The sequence below is a fragment of the Bombina bombina genome, chromosome 2 (assembly GCF_027579735.1).
Source record: "Bombina bombina isolate aBomBom1 chromosome 2, aBomBom1.pri, whole genome shotgun sequence".
In the NCBI taxonomy this organism is placed as follows: domain Eukaryota; kingdom Metazoa; phylum Chordata; class Amphibia; order Anura; family Bombinatoridae; genus Bombina; species Bombina bombina.
This window is the reverse complement of record NC_069500.1, coordinates 908,174,320-908,201,006: the sequence shown is the minus strand read 5'-3', so window position 1 is coordinate 908,201,006 and position 26,687 is coordinate 908,174,320. Positions and strand designations below refer to the sequence as shown.

The following is a 26,687-nucleotide window of genomic DNA, read 5'->3' as shown; positions in this document are numbered from 1 at the left end:
TGGAAGTGATCGGGTTGATGGTAGCGGCAATGGACATAGTTCCTTTTGCGCGCATTCATCTAAGACCATTACAACTGTGCATGCTCAGTCAGTGGAATGGGGACTATACAGACTTGTCTCCAAAGATACAAGTAAATCAGAGGACCAGAGACTCACTCCGTTGGTGGCTGTCCCTGGACAACCTGTCACGAGGGATGACATTCCACAGACCAGAGTGGGTCATTGTCACGACCGACGCCAGTCTGATGGGCTGGGGCGCGGTCTGGGGATCCCTGAAAGCTCAGGGTCTTTGGTCTCGGGAAGAATCTCTTCTACCGATAAATATTCTGGAACTGAGAGCGATATTCAATGCTCTCAAGGCTTGGCCTCAGCTAGCGAGGACCAAGTTCATACGGTTTCAATCAGACAACATGACGACTGTTGCGTATATCAACCATCAGGGGGGAACAAGGAGTTCCCTAGCGATGGAAGAAGTGACCAAGATCATTCTATGGGCGGAGTCTCACTCCTGCCACCTGTCTGCTATCCACATCCCGGGAGTGGAAAATTGGGAAGCGGATTTTCTGAGTCGTCAGACATTGCATCCGGGGGAGTGGGAACTCCATCCGGAAATCTTTGCCCAAGTCACTCAACTTTGGGGCATTCCAGACATGGATCTGATGGCCTCTCGTCAGAACTTCAAAGTTCCTTGCTACGGGTCCAGATCCAGGGATCCCAAGGCGGCTCTAGTGGATGCACTAGTAGCACCTTGGACCTTCAACTAGCTTATGTGTTCCCGCCGTTTCCTCTCATCCCCAGGCTGGTAGCCAGGATCAATCTGGAGAGGGCGTCGGTGATCTTGATAGCTCCTGCGTGGCCACGCAGGACTTGGTATGCAGATCTGGTGAATATGTCATCGGCTCCACCTTGGAAGCTACCTTTGAGACGAGACCTTCTTGTTCAGGGTCCGTTCGAACATCCGAATCTGGTTTCACTCCAGCTGACTGCTTGGAGATTGAACGCTTGATTTTATCGAAGCGAGGTTTCTCAGATTCTGTTATCGATACTCTTGTTCAGGCCAGAAAGCCTGTAACTAGAAAGATTTACCATAAAATTTGGAAAAAATATATCTGTTGGTGTGAATCTAAAGGATTCCCTTGGGACAAGGTTAAGATTCCTAGGATTCTATCCTTCCTTCAAGAAGGATTGGAAAAAGGATTATCGGCAAGTTCCCTGAAGGGACAGATTTCTGCCTTGTCGGTGTTACTTCACAAAAAACTGGCAGCTGTGCCAGATGTTCAAGCCTTTGTTCAGGCTCTGGTTAGAATCAAGCCTGTTTACAAACCTTTGACTCCTCCTTGGAGTCTCAATTTAGTTCTTTCAGTTCTTCAGGGGGTTCCGTTTGAACCCTTACATTCCGTTGATATTAAGTTATTATCTTGGAAAGTTTTGTTTTTAGTTGCAATTTCTTCGGCTAGAAGAGTTTCAGAATTATCTGCTCTGCAGTGTTCTCCTCCTTATCTGGTGTTCCATGCAGATAAGGTGGTTTTACGTACTAAACCTGGTTTTCTTCCAAAAGTTGTTTCTAACAAAAACATTAACCAGGAGATTATCGTACCTTCTCTGTGTCCGAAACCAGTTTCAAAGAAGGAACGCTTGTTGCACAATTTGGATGTTGTTCGCGCTCTAAAATTCTATTTAGATGCTACAAAGGATTTTAGACAAACATCTTCCCTGTTTGTTGTTTATTCAGGTAAAAGGAGAGGTCAAAAAGCAACTTCTACCTCTCTCTCTTTTTGGATTAAAAGCATCATCAGATTGGCTTACGAGACTGCCGGACGGCAGCCTCCCGAAAGAATCACGGCTCATTCCACTAGGGCTGTGGCTTCCACATGGGCCTTCAAGAACGAGGCTTCTGTTGATCAGATATGTAGGGCAGCGACTTGGTCTTCACTGCACACTTTTACCAAATTTTACAAGTTTGATACTTTTGCTTCTTCTGAGGCTATTTTTGGGAGAAAGGTTTTGCAAGCCGTGGTGCCTTCCATTTAGGTGACCTGATTTGCTCCCTCCCTTCATCCGTGTCCTAAAGCTTTGGTATTGGTTCCCACAAGTAAGGATGACGCCGTGGACCGGACACACCTATGTTGGAGAAAACAGAATTTATGTTTACCTGATAAATTTCTTTCTCCAACGGTGTGTCCGGTCCACGGCCCGCCCTGGTTTTTTAATCAGGTCTGATAATTTATTTTCTTTAACTACAGTCACCACGGTACCATATGGTTTCTCCTATGCTATTATTCCTCCTTAACGTCGGTCGAATGACTGGGGTAGGCGGAGCCTAGGAGGGATCATGTGACCAGCTTTGCTGGGCTCTTTGCCATTTCCTGTTGGGGAAGAGAATATCCCACAAGTAAGGATGACGCCGTGGACCGGACACACCGTTGGAGAAAGAAATTTATCAGGTAAACATAAATTCTGTTTTTTTACCATACCTTTCTGATACCTCATACCCGATAGAGGTTTTTAAATGTGAGTTTGATACTTAGGATTTTTAGAAGGTGTATCATTTAAATAAACTGTATTACGCTATGTCTTGTGTTTTGTCTATTTTCCATATGAGACGCTGAGGACGCATTAACCAGTGAAGTCACAACATCACGTGGACCAATCACAGTAACGCTCCAGACGTTCAAGCGCCCAACACGATCGGACCGTATCGGCTCATCCATACTCTACATGGACTTGGTAGAAGGAACCAATAGTTTCCTCCCTGCTCCCGGAGATGTGAATACCGCACTCTTTCAGCGCCCATACTTACCTCATTAGATTGAGGGCACGTCTAGTAAGAAGACTGAATTTACCTGTGACGGATAATAACAACATCTGTTTCTTGTACCAGTTTCATAAAATAGACTTTTTTAAATTTATCAGCAATTACGTCGCTTTCAATTGTGAACATATTCACTTGAATAGAAATATCGGACATTCGCTCCTATATATACCATTATATACATATTCAAATATTATTTGTTTTAACCTGATTGTTTACACGTTTTTGAGTGCTGTGTAAAAACCCACTTTGTTTACTAATATATATATATATATATATATAAATGTATATATAGTATATATAGTGTGTATATATATATATATATATATATATATATATATATACACACACACAGTTATGGCTAAAAATATTGGCACCCCTGCAATTCTGTCAGATAATGCACCACTTCGCCCAGAAAATTGTTGCAATTAGAAATGTTTAGGCATGCTCTTGTTTATTTATTTTGTTTGTATTGGTATGACACAAATAAGTTGAGAAAAAAAGCCAAATCTGACACATTCCACGCAAAACTCCAAAAATGGACTGGATCAAGTTTGTGATGCTCCTGTAATTTGTAATTAAACTTACCTGTTTTAATTAACAGGTGCTGACAATATAAAAATCACACCCGCAACCAGTTAAAATGGTGAGAAATGTACTCAACCTTTCTGTTGTGTGTCTCTGTGTGCCACACTGAGCATGGAGAAGAGAAGCAAAGAATTGTCTGAGGATTTGAGAACAAAAATTGTGGAAAAGCATGGACAATCTCAAGGTTACAAGTCCATCTCCAGAGATCTTAATGGTCCTGTGTCCACTGTGCGCAACATTGTCAAGACGTTTACAGGCCATGGCACTGTAGCTAATCTCCCTGGACGTGGACGAAAGAGAAAAATTGATCAAAGATTGCAACAAAGGATTGTTCGAATGGTGGATAAAGAACCTCTATCAACTTTTAGACATATTCAAGCTGACCTTTAGGCACAGGGTACAAATGTGTCAGCTCGCACTATACGTCGCCATCTGAATTGAAAGGGACTCTATGGTAGGAGACCCAGGAGGACCCCACTGCTGACACAATAACATAAAAAAGCCAGATTGGAGTTTGCCAAAACTTACCTGTGGAAGCCAAAATCCTTTTGGGAGAATGTACTGTGGACAGACAAAAAAACAACAACTTTTTGGTGAAGCCCATCATTCTACTGTTTTCAGAAAAAAATAATAATGCAGTCCCTACAGTCAAACATGGTGGAGGTTCACTGATGTTTTGGGGTTGTTTGCTGCTTTAGGCACTGGATGTTTTGACTGTGTGCATGGCATTATGAAATCTGAAGACTACCAAAGAATTCTGTGGTGCAATGTAGGGCCCAGTGTCAGAAAGTTGGGTCTCCATCAAAGGTCATGGGTCTTACAGCAGGAAAATAACCCAAAGTGCACACAAAAAGCACCCAGAAATGGTTTAAGACAAAGCGCTGGAGAGTACTGAACTGGCCAGCAATGAGTCCAGATCTCAATCCCATAGAGCACCTGTGAAGAGATCTCAAAAACAGCAGTTGGGGAAAGGAACCCTTCCAATCTGAGAGACCTGGAGCAGTTGGCGAAAGAAGAGTGGTCCAAAATTCCAGTAGAGAAGTATTAGAAACTCATTGATGGTTACAGGAAGATTGATTTCAGGTTTTTTTTCCAAGGTGTATGCTACAAAATATTAAATTGAGGGTGCCAATAATTTTGTCAAGTCCATTTTTGTAGTTTTGCTTGGAATGTGTCAGATTTGGCTTTTTTTTCTCCACTTTTTTGTGTGTCATACCAATACAAACAAAAGAAATAAACATGAGAATGCCTAAACATTTGTAATTGCATAATTGCAACAATTTTCTAGGAGAGGTGTTGCATATATATATATATATATATATATACATACACAGTACCTTACAAAAGTTAGTACACCCCTCACATTTTTGTACATTTTTTATTATATCTTTTCATGTGACAACACTGAAGAAATTACACTTCTTTATTAGAGTTTGAACACTGCTGATTTGCATTCTCAATTCCTTGGATATCTTTTTTATATCCCTTTCCTGTTTTATACAGTTCAACTAACTTTTCCCGCAGATCCTTTGACAATTCTTTTGTTTTCCCCATGACTCAGAATCCAGAATCTTCAGTGCAGCACTGGATGAAAGATGCAAGGGTCTGTCAGGAGTCCAGAAACTCATTGACCTTTTATACACACACTCTAATTACAAGAAAACAGATCACAGGTTAGAATGGTTACCTTTAATAGCCATTCAAACCACTTTGTGTCAACTTGTTTGCATGTTATCAGGCCAAAATCACCAGGGTATGTTAAACTTTTGATCAGGGTCATTTGGGTAGTTTCTGTTGTCATTATGATTTAAAAAGAGTAAACACAGTTGATTGATAATAAATGGCTTTAGCCAAACACTAACCATGAGTGAAAGAAAAGTTTTTGTGTTATCATTCATATTCTCTGAAAAATGGCCAAGAAATCATAAATTCTGCCAGGGTATGTAAACTTCTGAGCACAACTGTGTGTGTGTGTATATATATATATATATATATATACACACACACACAAACACACACAGATTGTTTACAAACAACAATCACTAGTATCTGTTCGCAAAGGGTATCTCATTTGAAGGGACAGTCAACAAGATAGCTAACACCTTTACTATCCATTCCCCAGTTTTGCACAACCAACAATTAATATACTTTATAACATTTAAACCTCTAAATTTCTGCCTGTTTTTAAGCCACTAAGGAAAGCCTCTTATCACATGCTTTTTTATTAGCTTTTCACAAGAGACTGCTAATCCATGTGGACCACATAGATAACATTGTGCTCTCTCCCGTGGAGTTGTGCATGACACTGCAGTAATTGGCTTAACCCCTTAAGGACCAGCGACGTACCCTGTATGTCGCTGGCCTTTTTTTGGGACTTGATTGTTTTATAGCGCGGTCTTGCCACCAGCGTTGAGACTGCTCTATTCCACAAAGCCTGCTGGAGGGAGGGAATTATTGCTAGACTTGTGCTATTATGTCCTGAAAAAACCCTTAACGACCAGTGACATACAGGGTACATTGTGGTCATTAAGGGGTTAAATGCAAGTCAATAGATAATTAATCATTTGCACTTGAGCGCACCCATTTACTTTCAACTTGTAATATGCACGCTAGTCGCGATATTTCTTATTGGGTCCTGCTCTAACAATAGCCTACTGTATGTTATAATATAATAACAATATCCTTTAAATTATATTCCTCTTAGTTTTGCATAAAAAAATGTGTAAAAATGTGTAACCTAGATAATGTGCAGCATTTTGAAGAAAGCCTTGATGACAGAATTTGCCTCTATACAACCTGCTATATAATGTTTGTGGTGAAAGTCTTTAAAATTTTCAGAAGCTTGTGATCTTAATTCTGCCTAATGATTCACTGGGGCATTGTTAAGCATTGTAAATTAAAATGGTATTTGCTTATTCATTAATTTAAGCAAAATCAGAGTTAGAAGTTGATACAGTTTCTAAAATATGACTTAAAAGCTATGAAATATGACTTCAGAAAAATGTTTCAGCCTTATTGGATTGTATGAAATCCCTACTCAAGATCTACTGATTGAAACCTGTGAGCGTTTTATAAAGAGATATGATACTTTCTTATGGAATTTGGCTTTGATAAAATGTTATTTGAGTTAAACCAACTGTTTCTTTTTTCCTAGATGTTCTAGTTGCAGCTGCCAGTAGCAGTTGCTTTTTGTGGATTATCAAATTATTATTTTGGGTTTGATTGTAAAGCATGTTGTTGAAATATTTATACCAATGTGTTAACAACTTTCATTGTGGGTTCAACTCTCACGCTTCAGTTTAGCATTAGCTTCTTTATTTATTATTACGGCAACTGCTTGTGTACATGTGCTGATTGGTAGGTATGTCCTATGCACAGTACAATGGCATGCTTGCCAACTGCACTTGTGTTAGCACTGAGATCTAAATAGTGCATATGGTGATGATCTTAAAGGGCCAGAAAACTCAAAATGTAACAATACATAAAATGTTACACACACATGAATATAATAGTCCTCTGTAGGGCTCTGTACACACTTTTAGATTCTCAACTACCCAGGGTGCATTTAAATCCAAGGTACAGCAAACAAACAGAAAGCACTCACCGGGTTTTCAAAAATTAAAATATTACAATTTATTAAAACATAGTGACGTTTTGAGGAGGTTATCCCCATCTTCAGACCATCATCCTGCCATGTAGTGCGCCAGACGCCTACCTAGGTATCTCCTTAACAAAAAAATACCATGGGAACAAAGCAAATTTTATAGTAGAAGTAAAATGAAAATTTAAAAAATAAAAAAATTGTATGGGCTGTTTGAATCACAAAAGAAAATATGGGGATTTTCATGGGATATATTTATTAAAGTGCGGACGGACATGATACGATGTAGCATATCATGTCCGCCGCACATCGATAAATGCTGACAGCATACGCTGTTGGCATTTATCATTGCACCAGCAGTTCTTGCGAACTGCTGGTGCAATGCCGACCCCTGCAGATTTGTGGCCAATTGGCCACCAGCAGGGGGTGTCAATCAACCCGATCGTATTTGATCGGGTTGATTTCTGCCCGCTGCCTCAGAGCAGGCGGACAGGTTATGGAGCAGTGGTCGGAAATATGAGGAATCAAGCTCCCTACGTAGCTTGATAAATTTACCCCCATATCTCTTTATAAAGGATCTTTCAATGCAGTAGAATTGCATAATTAAAAAGTGCATAATAATAAGGCAATGATTTAACACCTTCTCTAAATTTGAAATAATCAGTAGATTTTTTTTCTGACAAATTTATTTTCCCAATTTCCGGCCCCCTGTATCATGTGACATACATCAGCCAATCACAGACTAGTATACATATACCCTGTGAGCTTGTGCACATGCTCAGTAGAATATTGTTCCTCAGAAAGTGTGAATATAAAAAAACTGTGCAAAATGTGATAATGGAATAAATTGGAAAGTGTCTTAAAACTGTATGCTCTTTCCAAATCATAGAAGTTTATTTTAACTTGAGTGTCCCTTTAAGCATTCTTTATATATTTATTGTCTCACTTTGAATTTCAGGGCATTGGAGGGCACTCGTCACTACCTATACTCATGTATCCATAGCTGGCTATAAATGTTTTATCATGCTCATATTTCTTCTGACCACATGCTAAGATACAACAATTTCAGGATCATTTATTGTTTCCATTACTACTTTTAGAGGAAAATCATCCAGCACATTTGTTTAACCTCATCCTCTGCTAATCAACATAGGCCACCAGCCTATGAAAACCCACCCTGTATATATGAAGATATTCCAGATGCCAGGCGTATGTCCTGGAATCATAGCGGTGTGCTGCTGTTACTACAAAGTACTGAGAATGAATTAATTAAGTATGAGATTGAAGCACAGCTTGACACTAGCGCAACCTGCTCTGCACCCAGACTTAAACTGCTGCCATAAATCTCTTGGTCAGACAGCTTCTGGGCTTGCAGAGTAAAATACAACATCTTGCAAACCTGCAGTGTTTATTGTATAGACATCAAGCTGCCCGTACGCTCATCTGCATGTCATGCATCATGGGTGCTATAAATTCACTGCTTTGCAGTTAACCTGTAAATGATGTTAATAGCTGTGTTTTGCTATGAGGAAATGTTCCAGGACAGTGCATTGTTACATATTAACTTGGATGTGAGTAAAAAGCTATATAAACATTAAAGGGACAGAGTACCCTATTTTTTTCTCATCTTTAATTTGCTCCTACTAATCCATTTTACCTTCTGAGTGTATTAAATATCTCCTTTACCTTTATTTCTGCATTTGAAATAGCTGATTTTGTCTGCCGTAACCCTACCTATACTGAAACTTTCAGTATAAGTAGGGTTACGGCAGACAAAATTGGTTATAGAAAAGCTGTGTAAACATAGCCAGCAAAAGAAAGTTTTTCCCCATTGGGAATTAGGAGAGATAAGTAATAAAATGTTAATTTTAAATTGTTCTCTCTAAGTATTGGGCTTTGGTATAGAGACAGAGATAATAAAAATAAACGTGTGTGTACAGAAAATGATAAAACAAGGAGATCTGATTTCCCTGCAAACTCAACCCACTATTGTGGTTTCAAAGATCAAACCTATCTATCAGTCTTAGTTCCTCTTTGTCCTGGCACCACATAAACTAGTGCACACAGTCTTAGTTCCTCTTTGTCCTGGCACCACAAAAACTAGTGCACACAGTCTTAGCTCCTCTTTGTCCTGGCACCACATAAACTAGTGCACACAGTCTTAGTTCCTCTTTGTCCTGGCACCACATAAACTAGTGCACACAGTCTTAGTTCCTCTTTGTCCTGGCACCACATAAACTAGTGCACACAGTCTTAGCTCCTCTTTGTCCTGGCACCACATAAACTAGTGCACACAGTCTTAGCTCCTCTTTGTTCTGGCACCACATAAACTAGTGCACACAGTCTTAGCTCCTCTTTGTCCTGGCACCACATAAACTAGTGCACACAGTCTTAGCTCCTCTTTGTCCTGGCACCACATAAACTAGTGCACACAGTCTTAGCTCCTCTTTGTCCTGGCACCACATAAACTAGTGCACACAGTCTTAGCTCCTCTTTGTCCTGGCACCACAAAAACTAGTGCACACAGTCTTAGCTCCTCTTTGTCCTGGAACCACAAAAACTAGTGCACACAGTCTTAGCTCCTCTTTGTCCTGGAACCACAAAAACTAGCGCACACAGTCTTAGCTCCTCATTGTCCTGGCACCACATAAACTAGTGCACACAGTCTTAGCTCCTCTTTGTCCTGGCACCACATAAACTAGTGCACACAGTCTTAGTTCCTCTTTGTCCTGGCACCACAAAAACTAGTGCACACAGTCTTAGCTCCTCTTTGTCCTGGCACCACATAAACTAGTGCACACAGTCTTAGTTCCTCTTTGTCCTGGCACCACATAAACTAGTGCACACAGTCTTAGTTCCTCTTTGTCCTGGCACAACATAAACTAGTGCACACAGTCTTAGTTCCTCTTTGTCCTGGTACCACATAAACTAGTGCACACAGTCTTAGCTCCTCTTTGTCCTGGCACCACATAAACCATTGCACACAGTCTTAGTTCCTCTTTGTCCTGACACCACATAAACTAGTGCACACAGTCTTAGTTCCTCTTTGTCCCGGCACCACATAAACTAGTGCACACAGTCTTAGCTCCTCTTTGTCCTGGCACCACATAAACTAGTGCACACAGTCTTAGTTCCTCTTTGTCCTGGCACCACATAAACTAGTGCACACAGTCTTAGCTCCTCTTTGTCCTGGCACCACATAAACTAGTGCACACAGTCTTAGTTCCTCTTTGTCCTGGCACCACATAAACTAGTGCACACAGTCTTAGCTCCTCTTTGTCCTGGCACCACATAAACTAGTGCACACAGTCTTAGCTCCTCTTTGTCCTGGCACAACATAAACTAGTGCACACAGTCTTAGTTCCTCTTTGTCCTGGCACCACATAAACTAGTGCACACAGTCTTAGCTCCTCTTTGTCCTGGCACCACATAAACTAGTGCACACAGTCTTAGTTCCTCTTTGTCCTGGCACCACATAAACTAGTGCACACAGTCTTAGCTCCTCTTTGTCCTGGCACCACATAAACTAGTGCACACAGTCTTAGCTCCTCTTTGTCCTGGCACAACATAAACTAGTGCACACAGTCTTAGTTCCTCTTTGTCCTGGCACCACATAAACTAGTGCACACAGTCTTAGCTCCTCTTTGTCCTGGCACCACATAAACTAGTGCACACAGTCTTAGTTCCTCTTTGTCCTGGCACCACAAAAACTAGTGCACACAGTCTTAGTTCCTCTTTGTCCTGGCATCACATAAACTAGTGCATACAGTCTTAGCTCCTCTTTGTCCTGGCACCACATAAACTAGTGCACACAGTCTTAGTTCCTCTTTGTCCTGGCACCACATAAACTAGTGCACACAGTCTTAGCTCCTCTTTGTCCTGGCATCACATAAACGAGTGCACACAGTCTTAGTTCCTCTTTGTCCTGGCACAACATAAACTAGTGCACACAGTCTTAGTTCCTCTTTGTCCTGGCACCACATAAACTAGTGCACACAGTCTTAGTTCTTCTTTGTCCTGGCACAACATAAACTAGTGCACACAGTCTTAGCTCCTCTTTGTCCTGACACCACATAAACTAGTGCACACAGTCTTAGTTCCTCTTTGTCCTGGCACCACAAAAACTAGTGCACACAGTCTTAGTTCCTCTTTGTCCTGGCATCACATAAACTAGTGCACACAGTCTTAGCTCCTCTTTGTCCTGGCACCACATAAACTAGTGCACACAGTCTTAGTTCCTCTTTGTCCTGGCACCACATAAACTAGTGCACACAGTCTTAGCTCCTCTTTGTCCTGGCATCACATAAACGAGTGCACACAGTCTTAGTTCCTCTTTGTCCTGGCACAACATAAACTAGTGCACACAGTCTTAGTTCCTCTTTGTCCTGGCACCACATAAACTAGTGCACACAGTCTTAGTTCTTCTTTGTCCTGGCACAACATAAACTAGTGCACACAGTCTTAGTTCCTCTTTGTCCTGGCACCACATAAACTAGTGCACACAGTCTTAGCTCCTCTTTTTCCTGGCACCACATAAACTAGTGCACACAGTCTTAGCTCCTCTTTGTCCTGGCATCTCAAAAACTAGTGCACACAGTCTTAGCTCCTCTTTGTCCTGGCATCTCAAAAACTAGTGCACACAGCCTTAGCTCCTCTTTGTCCTGGCACCACATAAACTAGTGCACACAGTCTTAGTTCTTCTTTGTCCTGGCACCACATAAACTAGTGCACACAGTCTTAGCTCCTCTTTGTCCTGGCACCACATAAACTAGTGCACACAGTCTTAGTTCCTCTTTGTCCTGGCACCACATAAACTAGTGCACACAGTCTTAGCTCCTCTTTGTCCTGGCACCACATAAACTAGTGCACACAGTCTTAGTTCCTCTTTGTCCTGACACCACATAAACTAGTGCACACAGTCTTAGTTCCTCTTTGTCCCGGCACCACATAAACTAGTGCACACAGTCTTAGCTCCTCTTTGTCCTGGCACCACATAAACTAGTGCACACAGTCTTAGTTCCTCTTTGTCCTGGCACAACATAAACTAGTGCACACAGTCTTAGTTCCTCTTTGTCCTGGCACCACATAAACTAGTGCACACAGTCTTAGTTCCTCTTTGTCCTGGCACCACATAAACTAGTGCACACAGTCTTAGTTCCTCTTTGTCCTGGCACCACATAAACTAGCGCACATAGTCTTAGTTCCTCTTTGTCCTGGCACCACATAAACTAGCGCACATAGTCTTAGTTCTTCTTTGTCCTGGCACCACATAAACTAGTGCACACAGTCTTAGTTCTTCTTTGTCCTGGCACCACATAAACAAGTGCACACAGTCTTAGCTCCTCTTTGTCCTGACACCACATAAACTAGTGCACACAGTCTTAGTTCCTCTTTGTCCTGGCACCACATAAACTAGTGCACACAGTCTTAGTTCCTCTTTGTCCTGGCACCACATAAACTAGTGCACACAGTCTTAGTTCCTCTTTGTCCTGGCACCACATAAACTAGTGCACACAGTCTTAGTTCTTCTTTGTCCTGGCACCACATAAACTAGCGCACATAGTCTTAGTTCTTCTTTGTCCTGGCACCACATAAACTAGTGCACACAGTCTTAGTTCTTCTTTGTCCTGGCACCACATAAACTAGTGCACACAGTCTTAGCTCCTCTTTGTCCTGACACCACATAAACTAGTGCACACAGTCTTAGTTCCTCTTTGTCCTGGCACCACCTAAACTAGTGCACACAGTCTTAGTTCCTCTTTGTCCTGGCACCACATAAACTAGTGCACACAGTCTTAGCTCCTCTTTGTCCTGGCACAACATAAACTAGTGCACACAGTCTTAGTTCCTCTTTGTCCTGGCACCACATAAACTAGTGCACACAGTCTTAGTTCCTCTTTGTCCTGGAACCACAAAAACTAGTGCACACAGTCTTAGTTCCTCTTTGTCCTGGCACCACAAAAACTAGTGCACACAGTCTTAGCTCCTCTTTGTACTGGCACAACATAAACTAGTGCACACAGTCTTAGCTCCTCTTTGTCCTGGCACCACATAAACTAGTGCACACAGTCTTAGTTCCTCTTTGTCCTGGAACCACAAAAACTAGTGCACACAGTCTTAGTTCCTCTTTGTCCTGGCACCACAAAAACTAGTGCACACAGTCTTAGTTCCTCTTTGTCCTGGAACCACAAAAACTAGTGCACACAGTCTTAGTTCCTCTTTGTCCTGGAACCACAAAAACTAGTGTTGTTACTCCAGTTATCCCCCTGAACTGCCCAGCATATGCCCACCGATCCCCCAGTCTCAGCTGCAAAATATTTTTATGTAATTCTATAAACCCAGCCAAGCACAAACTTTACTTGTTTCCTTCCTCTTTCTGCTGTAGCATTCTCTGCTTTATCAGTACATAATTACTGGCTGAACAATATTAATTATTTACAATCAAAGTGCTACACGACACCTCCCTTGTATTAGTTTGTTTATTTTGGCTATTTTCTTTTCAGAGGTAATTTAGTCCTACAAAAAAAAAAAATCATGGTGCTGTATAAATGATTGCATTGCATGTTTGTGTTGTCTTTTGAGTCATTTATTAACTTGTGTTGAAACACCACCATGCTTGTGTTACAAATTATTTTGTATTTCAGTTATTGCAGTTATGGAAGAAATAGCAAGCAAATACAGGTAGCCCTCAGTTTAAGCCGGGGTTAGGTTCCAGAAGGAATGGTTGTAAATCGAAACCGTTGTAAATTGAAACCCAGTTTATAATGTAAGTCAAAGGGAAGTGAGGGAGTTAGGTTCCAGGCCCCTCTCAAAATTGTCATAAGTAACACCTAATACATTATTTTTAAAGCTTTGAAATGAAGACTTTAAATGCTAAACAACATTATAAACCTATTAAAATAATCACACAACACAGAATATATAATTAAACTAAGTTAAATGAACAAAAACATTTGCTGAACAGCATTATAAACCTTATAAAATAATCACGCAACACAGACTTCACTTGCATTTTTCTGCAAACAGTTCTTTCTATGCATTCCAATCTGGACTGATTTATAGACAGGAAAATCTTGTTCCTTTGAAATCTGCTCGATAGCTCAGGTCTGGTTAAACTGATTAATTTCAGCTTGCTTGGCTTTGCTACAACACAAGTGGACAGCTCCATCTACTGGCTATTTTAATCAATGCACTGCTTCTCAATGCTTTTCAATAGCAGTCACATGACTGGAAAAAAAGGTTGTTATTCTGAAACGGCTGCAAATTGAACCGTTGTAAACCTAGGGCCACCTGTACATGTATTTTAAATCAATAATAATACTAATTTCTATACCTCTATTTAATCTGAAGTTTATAAACATATTTTTGGATGCTTTATAGCTGTGATTACAGAAATTGTAGTTGAATAATAGTAAAATTAAAATGGTAAACTATTTAAAGGGATATGAAATCCAAAATGTTTATTTCATGATTCAGATAGAGCATGCAATTTTAAACAACTTTCTAATTTACTTCTATTATCAAATTTTCTTGGTTCTCTTGGTATCTTTTGTTGAAAAGCATGGGTGTAAGCTTAGGAGCTGACACATTTCTGGAGCACTATATAGCAGCAGTTTTGCAAGAATGTTATCTAATTTAAGAGCACTAGATGACAGCACTATTTCCTGCCATGTAGTTCTCCAGATGCCCATCTAGGTATCTCTTCAACACAGAATATCACGGGAACAAAACAAATTTGAAACTTTTTAAAAATTCTATTCTCTGTGTTTAATATCCCTTTAAGGTTTATTGAGGTTATATAAAAGACTGGATAGTTTATGTCAGGGCTTGAAAAATTTGTTTAACCTCAGATTTATTTTTTTTATAAGTCTACAAATTACAAATTAGGGAGAGCTGTGGCAAGGTTAGCCTTGTGACTATGCCATGCAGTCTTTTAGTTTTCAGGACTGGATAATCCACAGTTTTCAGACAAAGTAAATAATGAATCTTGCAAAGTTTTACTAAGCATAATTAAGAATTTTATATATCAATTTCAAAGTGTTTGCTTACTTTTTAAAGTAGCCCGGGAGCCCCAATTAGAGCTATTTCATTATAGTGTGAATGCTTAGAAATTCCTATCAGTGGCCATTACCGCCCAGAGCATATTATTATTGCATCGCTGGTAACATTCATTTACTCAGTCGCTTCATTTATAGCAGAATAAAATATTTAGACGTCAGCCGCCAAGCACATTGTTTGGCAAATAGTCTATTTTTCAGCCATTGTAAAAAAGTGATTAGTATATCTAAATTGTCAAGTAAAAGTGCTCCGTGGACTATAGTTCACCAGTAATGACCTGCTACCAATTAGTGCTTTATAAAAAAACTCAAGAAAAGAAGCAACCCTTAAAAATGACAGTAAACTCTTGTGATTTTTATATAAAATGTTTAGTTATGCATAAACAACTGTATGCATTATATTGCCATTATTTATTTTGTTCCCTTTTCTGTAATTCGGCTCTGAATGAAAATTGAGCAATTTCTAATTCTCAGAATTAAAAATGTACCCAGCTGACTTCTCGAGGCTGACTCTGCTACATATCTGTCCTTAATTAGCTTTAACAACTGCAAATCAATACATTGTATACTAACTTTATGACTGTGACTAGCCTTGTTGTCTGCATACAAAAGCCCAAATTGGATCCTCCAAATAAGGATGTTGGAACTGGCGGGTGGCATTTGGCTATTGAAAACTAATTGCAGTAAAAATTATGTTACTTTGTTTGAAAACGGTAAGACATGGTTGATATGTTATTCTATAGCACTGGTTTTCAAACCTTTACTCAGGCCCGATTTTCAGGATTTCAAGGATTACCTTGGATGAGAGCAGGTAAAATAACCATGGTTACTAATCAGATGATTGTTTCACCTGTGCTCTAGTTCAGATATCCTCAAAATCGGGCCTGTTAGGGAAGTCTGAGAATAGGTTTGAAATATATAAGTGCATTGGAACCCTTTGCTGTTAAGTAGAGGAAAACATGTTAAAGCATATTTATGCAATATTCATCTTTAATAAAGTGTTATACTGTGTATTCACTGTAAATATTTGAGATTCCAATGTTCTGCACATAGCAGAATATGTTCTTTGTATTTATAAATATATATTATTTATAAATATATATTCCTATCTGTATATATATACCTATATATAATCATGCATATATAGTGTACATATAGGTATAAATGTATATTTGTGCAAAAAAAATCATATATAAAAAAACATATTCTTCTATGTGAAGAACATTGGAATGTAAAATATAAAAATGTTCATGTCGGGTTAGCGCACTTGAGAATATGCAATTAGGGTTTTCACGCGAGTCCATTGACTTCTATGGGGGAATAGGTTATTGCACGCACAAACTTCTTCCTTTTACGCTCGTCGGGTTAGTGCTTGAGCGAAAATAGTTTACTTTCAACTTGTAATACGAGCGCAACCTGACGTGAGCAAAAAGCTTACTTTTAGCAGATTTGACACTCAAGGGGAAGCGTTAAAAATACCGATCTCAATATGATGAGACCTACTGAAATCCTATTGGCTATTAAAATGAGCCAATAGGATTTCAGTAGCTCTCATCCTATTGGCTGATTTAAATTTAAAGAATCAAATCAGCCAATAGGAATGCAAGTGGCGCCATATTTAAACGCGTACCTTGAATTCACTATTCAGTGTACGGCGGCGATCATACGAAGACGCTTGTCCTGCTCCGCGCTTATCTCCGCTCTGCGCCGGCTTGGTCCTGGATGAAGAAGGAAGTGGTCCCCGTTTGGAAGAGATTGTCGGCCGCTTGGAAGAAGACTTCACCGCCTAGAACAGGACCTTCTCCGCCGGACTTCAGGAACGGTGAGTACCTATTTGGGGGTTAGACTTTTTTAGATTAGTGATTTATTGGGCAATCTTTAAAAGAGCTGAATGCCGTTTTAAGGGTAGTAAAAGAGCTGAATGCCCTTTAGGGGCAATGGGTAGTTTATTTTTTTTTAGTGTTAGGTTTATTTATGTTGGGGGGTTTGGTGGGTGGTGGGTTTTACTGTTGGGGGGGACTTAGAATTTTTTTTAAATGCAAAAGAGCTGTTTAACTTAGGGCAGTGCCCTACAAAAAGCCCTCTTAAGGGCTATTGGTAGTTTAGCTGGATTAGGGGGTGTTTTTATTTTGGGGGGCTTATTTATTTTCATAGGGATTAGGTTTAATTTTTTTATTTTGGATAATTTTGTTTATTATTTTATGTAATGTTAGACTTTTTTGTTTTTGGTAATTTTAATTTAGTGGGTGTTATGGGGCTTAGTAATTAAATTAGTTATTTACATTGGGATTGGCAGATTAGGGGTTAATAGGTTAATTAGGGTACTTGCGTTGTGGGGGTTTGGCGAATTAGGGGTTATTAGTTTTATTAGGATTATTGCGTAGTGTGGGTTTGGCAGATTAGGGGTAATAGATTAATAAGGTTTGTTGTGATGTGGGTTAATGGCGGATTAGGGGTTAATAATTTTAATAGGTACTTTGCGATGTGAATTAATGGCGGATTAGGGGTTCATACATTTATTAGGTAGTTTGAGATGTTGGGGTTGGCGAATTTAGGGGTTAGTACTTTTACTAGGTAGATCGCGATGTGGGTAAATGGCGGATTAGGGGTTAATAGTTTAATTTGGCATTTTGCTTTGTGGGGGTTGTCGGTTTAGGGGTTAATAGATGTATTATTAGTTGCGATGTGGGGGGATTGCGGATATAGGGGTTTTATGTGTCTGGTTTATTTTTGGGAGGAGGTTTAGACTTTTATGGAAGATTTGGTATTTTTTTTTAGTTTCTTAGGTGCCGGCAGTTTCTAAAGTGCCATAAGTCACTGGCGACTCCAGAAATGTGTATTTACGCACATTTCTGGACATCGCTAGTTTATCCGTTTTACAGCACTATATGAACAGTTACGCTGAAGCCTGCGTCGCATATGTAATCTCGCCCCTGACTCTTAATGTCAAGTGTGCTAATAAAATTTTCTGTTTAAAGGGACATTAAACTGCTGGACACAACTTTAAGTAAAATGGCTACTACTCAACATAATATTGTTTTCTCCTCCGGCAGCTCTCTTCAGAGAGTTTTATTTTAACCCTTAACAGGATGGTGAAGCTCTGCATTTTCATATTGGGCACTGACATCTTGGAGCTCACAAATTCTTGTACTTTGTTACCGAAACGGTGAGAATTTGCAGATCCATTATGATGTCACTTTCATAGCAGTATCGCACGCGTCGTGTTTGCACACATAACGCCTTATATTTAGGCAGGTGTTATGCACAGTTTAAGAGTTACATAACATATTTAAAAAAGGTCATGTGAATAAGTAATGCAGCCATTGCAAAAAAATGTAAACTACTCTGCATCATGTACAAACAAGTGCATAATACAGTTATCAAAAAAACTGTGAAAGCAGCACTTCTGTCACTGAGCACATGGAGACCTAAGCTCTACAATGGCCCAGTATGATGCAGAGCTTAAAGGGACAATCAATCAAAATTAAACTTTCATTATTCAGATAGAGCATGCAATTTTAAACAACTTTACAATTTATTTCCATTAAAAAAATGTGCACAATATTTTTATATTTAAACTTTTTGAGTCACCAGGTCCTACTGAGCATGTGCAAGAATAAGTGGGTATGCATTTGTGAATGGCTGATGGCTGTCACATGGTACGTGTATGCATTTGTGACTGGCTGATGGCTGTCACATAGTACAAGGGGAGTGGAAAAAGACATAACTTTTAAAATTGTCATTAAAAAAATCTACTACTCATTTGAAGTTCAGACTAAGTGCTATTGCATTGTCTTGTTATCTTGCATTTGTTGATTATGCAAATCTACTCTGTTGACTGGTCCTTTAACCAAGCAGCACAAGTAAGAAAAAAAGATAGCAGCTTTGAAGAAGTGTGAGGTACCATCTGCCATAGATAAACTGCATGTAAAGAACAAAAAAATGTCCTGGAAAAGCAAAAAATGATTATTATCTTCAGACTGACCTTGTTACAGTTCATTTTTATAGGTAAGCAGTCTGAAGTGTGCCTTGAGCATCAATTTGAATAGTTTACACAAAATAACCCTATATTAGAATAGGGATAGGAAAGGAATGCTTTTTTAGCACTTCAATAGTAAACTCAAGTTAAAATGTAACTTTTAATAAGAACTTAAATAAAATGACAGCTATCATTATTATAGATTATATAGGCTTGCCAGAAAAAAACATTAAAAACACAACTCTGTTATTAGAGACTTGTTTCACTTTCAGCTAGATTACAAGTTTGTGCGTTCGTCTTTTAACACTGAAAGTATGGTATTTTCAGCGTTAAAACAGCACCGCAGCCATTACAAGTCTTGTCGGTATAGGTGTACCGCAAGCCTTTTTAGCCTGTAACGTAACGTCAGTCCCGCACTCATAAAAATGAAGTTTTTTAATGGGATTCCCATAGCGCTGGTATTACGAGTTTTGCGTTCTGGCTAAAAAAGCGAACGTTACAGCCTAAAACGACAAGATAATGTAACGCCATCTAAAAGCAGTAGTTATGAATTTTGCGCTACAAATCTGTTACATAAAACTCATAACTAAACTGCTACAAAGTACACTAAACATCCATAAACTACCTATAAACCCCTAAACCAAGGCCCTCCTGCCTTGCAAACACTATATTAAAGTTATTAACCCCATAATCTGCCGCTCCCGACATCGCCGCCACAATTTTTTTTTATTAACCGCTATTCCGCCGATCCCCGACATTGTCACCACTATAATAAACGTATTAACCCCTAAAGCGCCGCCCTCCCGCATCGCAAACACTATTTAAATATTATTAACCCCTAATCTGCCGTCCGCCCACATTGCCCCCACTGTACTAAAGTTATTAAGCCCTACACCACCACCACTATAAACAAAAACTATTAACCCCTAAACCGCAAGCCCCCCACAACGAAATATACTAAAGTAAACTATTAACCCCTAAACCAAAAGCCCCCCACATTGCAATAAACTAATTTAAACTAGTAACCCCTAAACCTAACACCCCCCCAACTTTAGATTAAAATTACAATTTCACTATCTTAAATTGAATTAAAATTTACCTGTCAAATTAAAAAAACGAAGTTTAAACTACCAATTAAACTAATATAATTATTAAACTAAAATGAAACTAACTACCAATTAAATTAAACTAAACTACACAGTAAAAAAATCCTAACACTACTCTAAAAATTACAAACGATCTAAATACAAAAAATAGACTAAAGTACGAAAAATAACAAACAAAATTATCAAAAATAATAACAATTATACCTAATCTAATAGCCCTATCAAAATAAAAAAGCCCACCCAAAATAAAACAAAAACCTAGCCTACAATAAACTACCAATAACCCTTTTACTTTTAAAAAAAATACAAAGACCCCCCAACAGTAAAACCCAACAACCCCCCCTCCAAAAAAAACGACCTAATCTAAAAAAAACTAAGCTCCCCATTGCCCTGAAAAGGGCATTTGTATGGGCATTGCCCTTAAAAGGGCATTTAGCTCTTTTACTGCACAAACCCCTAATCTAAGCAGATGCCCCTAAAAGTTAAGCACCTGCTTAACTTTTAACTAGCCATCTGTTATCTTAGACTAAAAAAGAAAGTTTAAAAATGTAAAACTTTAAAATGATTGTTGCTTTAGAACGGTGGGAAGGATGGGAAGGGGTTAATGAGCTTAAAGGGACACTGAACCCAAATTTTTTCTTTCATGATTCAGATAGAGCGGGCAATTTTAAGCAGCTTTCTAATTTACTCCTATTATTAATTTTTTCTTCATGCTCTTGCTATCTTTTTTTGAAAAGCAAGAATGTAAGTTTAGAAGCCGGCCCATTTTTGGTTCACAACCTGGGTTGTCCTTGCTGATTGGACAGCACCAATAAACATGTGCTGTCCAGTGTCTGAACCAAAAATTATCTGGCTCCTTAGCTTAGATGCCTTCTTTTTCAAATAAAGAAAGCAAGAGAACGAAGAAAATTTGATAATAGGAGTAAATTAGAAAGATGCTTAAAATTGCATGATCTATCTGAATCATGAAATAAACAATTTGGGTTTAGTGTCCCCTTTAACAGAACTATTACCATACCCCAATACAGGGGACACAGGGCATAGATCCCAACTAGTGTTTGTTTCCTAAAAATATGTTATAATCTCATCCTTCCGACACTAAATATATTATTTCCTTGTATGCACTTTGGATTTAGCAACATTGTTAAAGAATAATTAACAAAGTGAAACAAGTCTCTAATAACAGAGTTGTGTTTTTAATGTTTTTTTTCTGGCAAGCCTAAATAATCTATTTTCACATTATAATTATAGCTGTCATTTTATTTAAATTCTTATTAAAAGTTAAATTTTAACTTGAGTTTACTATTGAAGTGCTAAAAGATTATCCCTTTCCTATCCCTATTCTAATATAGGGTTATTCTGTGTAAACTGCATGTAAAGATGTCAGATACATAGAGGGGGGTATCATGTCTATACCACCTTTATGTTTTATTATTACAATTTTGCTGTTTTAGGTAAAGTAACTATTAAAGGGACAGTCATCTCAAAATGTTTTATTGTTTAAAAAGATAGATAATCCCTTTATTACCCATTCCCCAGTTTGGCACAGCCAACACAGTTATATTAATATACTTTTTACTTCTGTGATAACCTTGTATCTAAGCCTTTTCTGACAGCCCCCTGATCACATGACTTTTTATTTATTATCTATTGACTTGCATTTTATCCAATTAGTGCATTGTCTGCCCCAACCCACAGGCGTGAGCACAATGTTATCTATATGGCCCACATGAACTAGCAGTCTCTTGTGAAAAGCTAATATAAAAAAAAAGCATGTGATAATGGCTGTCTTCAGTGGCTTAGAAACAGGCAGAAATTTATAGGTTTAAATTTTATAATTAATATAACCATGTTGGTTGTGCAAAGCTGGGGAATGGGTAGTAAAGCCATTTATCTTTTTAAACAACAATTTTGGTTTTGACTGTCCATTTAAAGTAAATTCCAGAATTATATATCTAACCTATTATTATTTTATCTGATTTATAAATCCAAAGCAAATTTGTCAAGCTTTAAGATGTTGTAGGTGAGAGAGAGAGAGAGAGAGAGAGAGAGAGAGAGAATTAAATATAACACAACACGGCCCGTGTGAACGGGCTTTAGGACTAGTACGCTATATTCCGGGATGTCTCACTTCTTTCATAACAGAGACTACTGTTAACCCAACTCAACCAATATCTTTTGACATCCAAATGTAAAAATTGATGTTATGTACCAAATTATATAAACCACCAAAAGGATGTCTCCAAAATTACAGTAAATGGGAATCATATTCTTTCACCGATACCCTGGACCCAGGTTCTCTAAACGACTTTTGTTTCTGTGACCAATAATGTGCTGTATTTTGGTGGGGTTAACATTGAGGTAATTATTTTGCACACCTGAATTTTAAATGTATTAGGATCTATGTTTTATCTGTATAAGATAATACTTTCTCATTTGTACATCGGTATGCCTGAAGAAACAGCCAGTTTTTACTCCAGACCAAGAAACGCGTGGTAGATTTATTTAAGTTCAAATTTGCTATTTTAGAAGTGGTTTTAGCAAATGGTAGTTTTTAAATAAAGAGTTTTTTTGGAAATTTGATTTTGGAACTTGGTGTTGGTCATGGGCATACAATTTAGTTGAGGAGCTCAGAAAAAAACTCAGTCTGCACACACACTATTTACTTAGATTATTGTACTCTAGGCACTTGGAAATCTGCTGCCCCCTGAACTTCCCACATATCAAGAGGTCAGTGATGCAGCGAAAGGTCATGCACCCTCATAGACAAAAGGGGATCATTGATTTATAATACAATAAATACAATATTTGGAGATCATAGGAATGGGAATTCATTGTACCATAGAACTGCACTCTAAATACTGTTGCCCAATCCATGGGCTTCATTGGCCATAACTTTAATAGGCCCAAATAATTTGCAGTATTGAGGCAACTTTCTATATTTATGTATTTATTTTACAGATTGGAAACAACTGTTTTTTTTCCCCTTTTTTTTCCAGAACAATACAGAATGGAAACCAGAATCCTGCCAAGATTGTACCTGCCATAATGATATTGTCGTCTGTGAAACCACTCAATGCAGAGACCCACAATGTGACTTTACAAAGGTATTCTGAGTAATGTTATTGTTGTGAACATGTAGAGCAAAACTTTGTAATCCCCAAACTAGAATGAGAAGCGGAGAATAATAAGGGATTAATGTGAAGTGGAGCTAAACATTGGAAAGCATTGAGCAGGGAACTGGTGAAAAGGAGTAGTACTGTTAGACTAGGACCATAACTGTCCATAACTGAGATGCATTTAACCAGGACTAAAAGGCAACAGACATGGAAGTGGTGATTATGTATTTAGAAAAACAGCAACGTTAATCAATACTCCATCTCATATACTACAGTATATTAAAACATTTTTTATAACAGGAGCAAGCCCTAAAAATTACCAGCCAGCTATTTATATCCATTGAAAGTGTGTGTGCATTTTTATGTATGTATGTGAGCAAACAAATACAATGTATTAGCACATAAAAATACATACATATGTTGTGTTGCAAAACAATGCCTATCATCTAATATGTTATTATAAAATTGATATCTAAAGTCACACACAAAATAACAGCATCAGTTTAACAGTGACAAAGACACAACACAGGAAATAAACTCCTGGTTTTTAGTAATACACACAGAAAAGGGATTTGCCAACTTAGCTAATACAAAAGAGAGATTTAGCTCTTGGCTGCCAGTAACACACACAAAAAAAGATTTAACCTTTTTAATTGCCTGTAACACGCAAAATAGCTCTCAAAGTATTGCTTTTATTGTGCTAGTAACTAATTAACAGTCTATCTATTTGTATGTACCCTATATATAAGTACATTTAAATTTAAAGGTAAAGTTTATATATTTTTATCTGATTTTTTTTTGTGGATTACTGTGGTCCTAACAAATGCTTAGTCTAGTTATATACAAGCAAGAGTGCAATAATAAAAACATCTTCTTTTTGCACTTTTATATCCCTTTAAGTACAACTTAGTGCATTTATGCTCATATGTTAACACTGTACCATTTCCCAATTATGGGCTAGATTACGAATGAAGCACTATTTATCGTCGCTCCCGCGTCAGGTAGTGAGCGTATTACAAGTTGCGAAAAGTGGAAAAAAAATAACCTTACTTGCGTGCAAACCCGATCGCATTTTCTCAAGTGCGCTAACCTGACACATAGAAGAATATGTTCTACTACATATATATATATATATATTCCACAAGACAAATGCACTCACATGTCTTTGTTAAAAGTATGTTCATAGATTTAACCGGACATACACCATTGGGCATTCACTATCCTGCAACACTACGCATGTAGTCTATTTATTGTTCTGTCCGTGTTCCCAGTTTTACGTGGGGAAAACCATTGGTACGCTACATGAAAGAATGGCGAATCACAGACGAGCCATACGATTGGCATTAAAAAAAGGGGAATCGGAGCAACCTGTTGCACGACACTGTGCCCAGGTGTCACATCAAGTATCATCCATCTGCTACATTCTGATTGACCACATACCCAGATTGGACAGAGGTGGCGATAGGAGCAAAGCACTGCTCATCCGAGAGGCTGAATGGATGTATAGGCTGGGGACTGTACACCCAGGGGGCTTGAATTCACCACCTGACTTCAAATCACTAATCTAGGTTGGAGTTACAAACCAAGGGTGCAAATACTGGTGGCGTGAACCTTACATGGGGAACGTGGGTAACTTGCCCCTGGAGAGGGTACGTTTATTCTGCCTAGTACCCTTACCCTGTAAATGTACGGGATCTGGACATGTCAGGTGGGACACGTTCAGCCAGTGTGGTCACCATAGTAAACAGACACTCCATTTACCTAATAGTACAAATTGTACTTAAACTATGGTGGTGTCTTCTCCCTTTAAGTTCCACCTATCGTCTGGACTGTAGAATTACCTTACATCATGTTATGCACTACATACCAGGAGTGCGGTAACTGTGGCCTTTACCCGGTTGATAGGAGTTTTATAGGCTATATATGCCTGGGTATACAGACACATCAGTCCATTGGGCGAATGGCCTGTATGGTTCCTACACACAACCGTTTATGGGGTATGGCCACATCAACTGGTCACTCTCCTTTGTGCAAAGACCACTAATGTGTAGGTTCCAACATCTATGGACATTCTATCATATAAGGGGACATCCAATTACCCGCTGTGTGATGCGGAATTTGAGTTAACCCCAGATGTGTAAATGGGACATATTGCGGAGAATATCCAGTGGTGTTCAATGTATATAGAATTGCATATAGTCATGGTCATGGTGCTAATAGGTGGTTATGTCTATAAATGTATATACTTATGGTGAATGGGAGAATGTGCATAAGTTTGGTGCTCAATTATCAGGGGATGAAAACAAATTGTTACAAGTGCAACAGTATTACTTTTGGTTTTAGCAATCTAAATCTTTTCCTTTCTTTTGTAAATTTCAATTTGTTTTTCTACTATGTAATTCTTTTGATGTATCATCCGATACAGTTTCCCTTAATATGGGGCTAAGAGTGTCGACACAGGTATTATAACCCTCAGCTAAACTGTCCTTGTCACATTGGCCTGTTTTCAGAATTACACTCAATCTAACAGGCTGGCAGCTATAGTCCCACCCCTTCTGGATTAGTAACACAACTTCTGACATCGGCAGCATGCTAGAGGATGTTGTTTGCTTGACTATGGCTGCGCATTCACACAGTTATGTATTGTAGGGGATGGTTATAAGACAAGCCTGGTTTAGGAATGATCGTCTATAATAACGGCCATAACAATTCATAACATTTATTCATATGTTGTATTGTAGACTTTAAGTTAGTGCCATATGGAGGTAAGGCATTGAGATTATAATAATAACTAGTATTTGTATATCGCCTTTCTCCAAGTGGGACTCAAAGCGCTTTTTCAGCACTTGCTCTCGGAATTCACCAAATCGGCAGCTGAATAGTAATAGTTGTTATTATTACCCAATTTAATGGTACTCATTTTATCGACCTCGGAAGGATGAAGGGCTGAGTCGGCCCTGCCGGGATTCGAACCTGTGATCTTGGATCTTTTTTAAACAGGATTTTTGTTGTAGTCAGGGCATTTACCAACTGAGCTACCTCACTGGCCTTATAATGCTGTCATATTAGTTCCATGATGGCACGGTGATAGAAGTATATCATTTTTAATTTTTTACTTTTATTTTTACATGCCCGTGTAGACCGGAATTGGGACATATGTGACAACTTCAATTCTCCTCTCATAATGAGCGCACTACTTGCGTTCTAGTAAGGCCATATATATTGACAAACTAGAGGTTAACACAGAGGCATTATGATACACGGTAAATGGGCTAGATCCACTTTTATCACATATAATGGTCGGTGTAAATTTTAGAGTGACGATAGGATGGGTAAACAGTTTAGGAAGGAGTATACACGTGTCGTTCATAAATAAGACAGGAAAATGTTTATTATGAGTTGCATCTGCATATTTAACATGAGTT

At 38.7% G+C, this 26,687-nt stretch overlaps 1 protein-coding gene across 1 annotated transcript in view; it reads left to right on the top strand.

Annotated features, from left to right (window-relative positions):
• The window catches only part of FRAS1 (Fraser extracellular matrix complex subunit 1), an 868,578-nt gene that overhangs the window by 199,065 nt on the left and 642,826 nt on the right, over positions 1–26,687 (top strand). Inside the window, 1 exon segment of the mRNA XM_053703296.1 lies at positions 23,143–23,250. Coding sequence (XP_053559271.1) covers positions 23,143–23,250 — 108 coding nt within the window.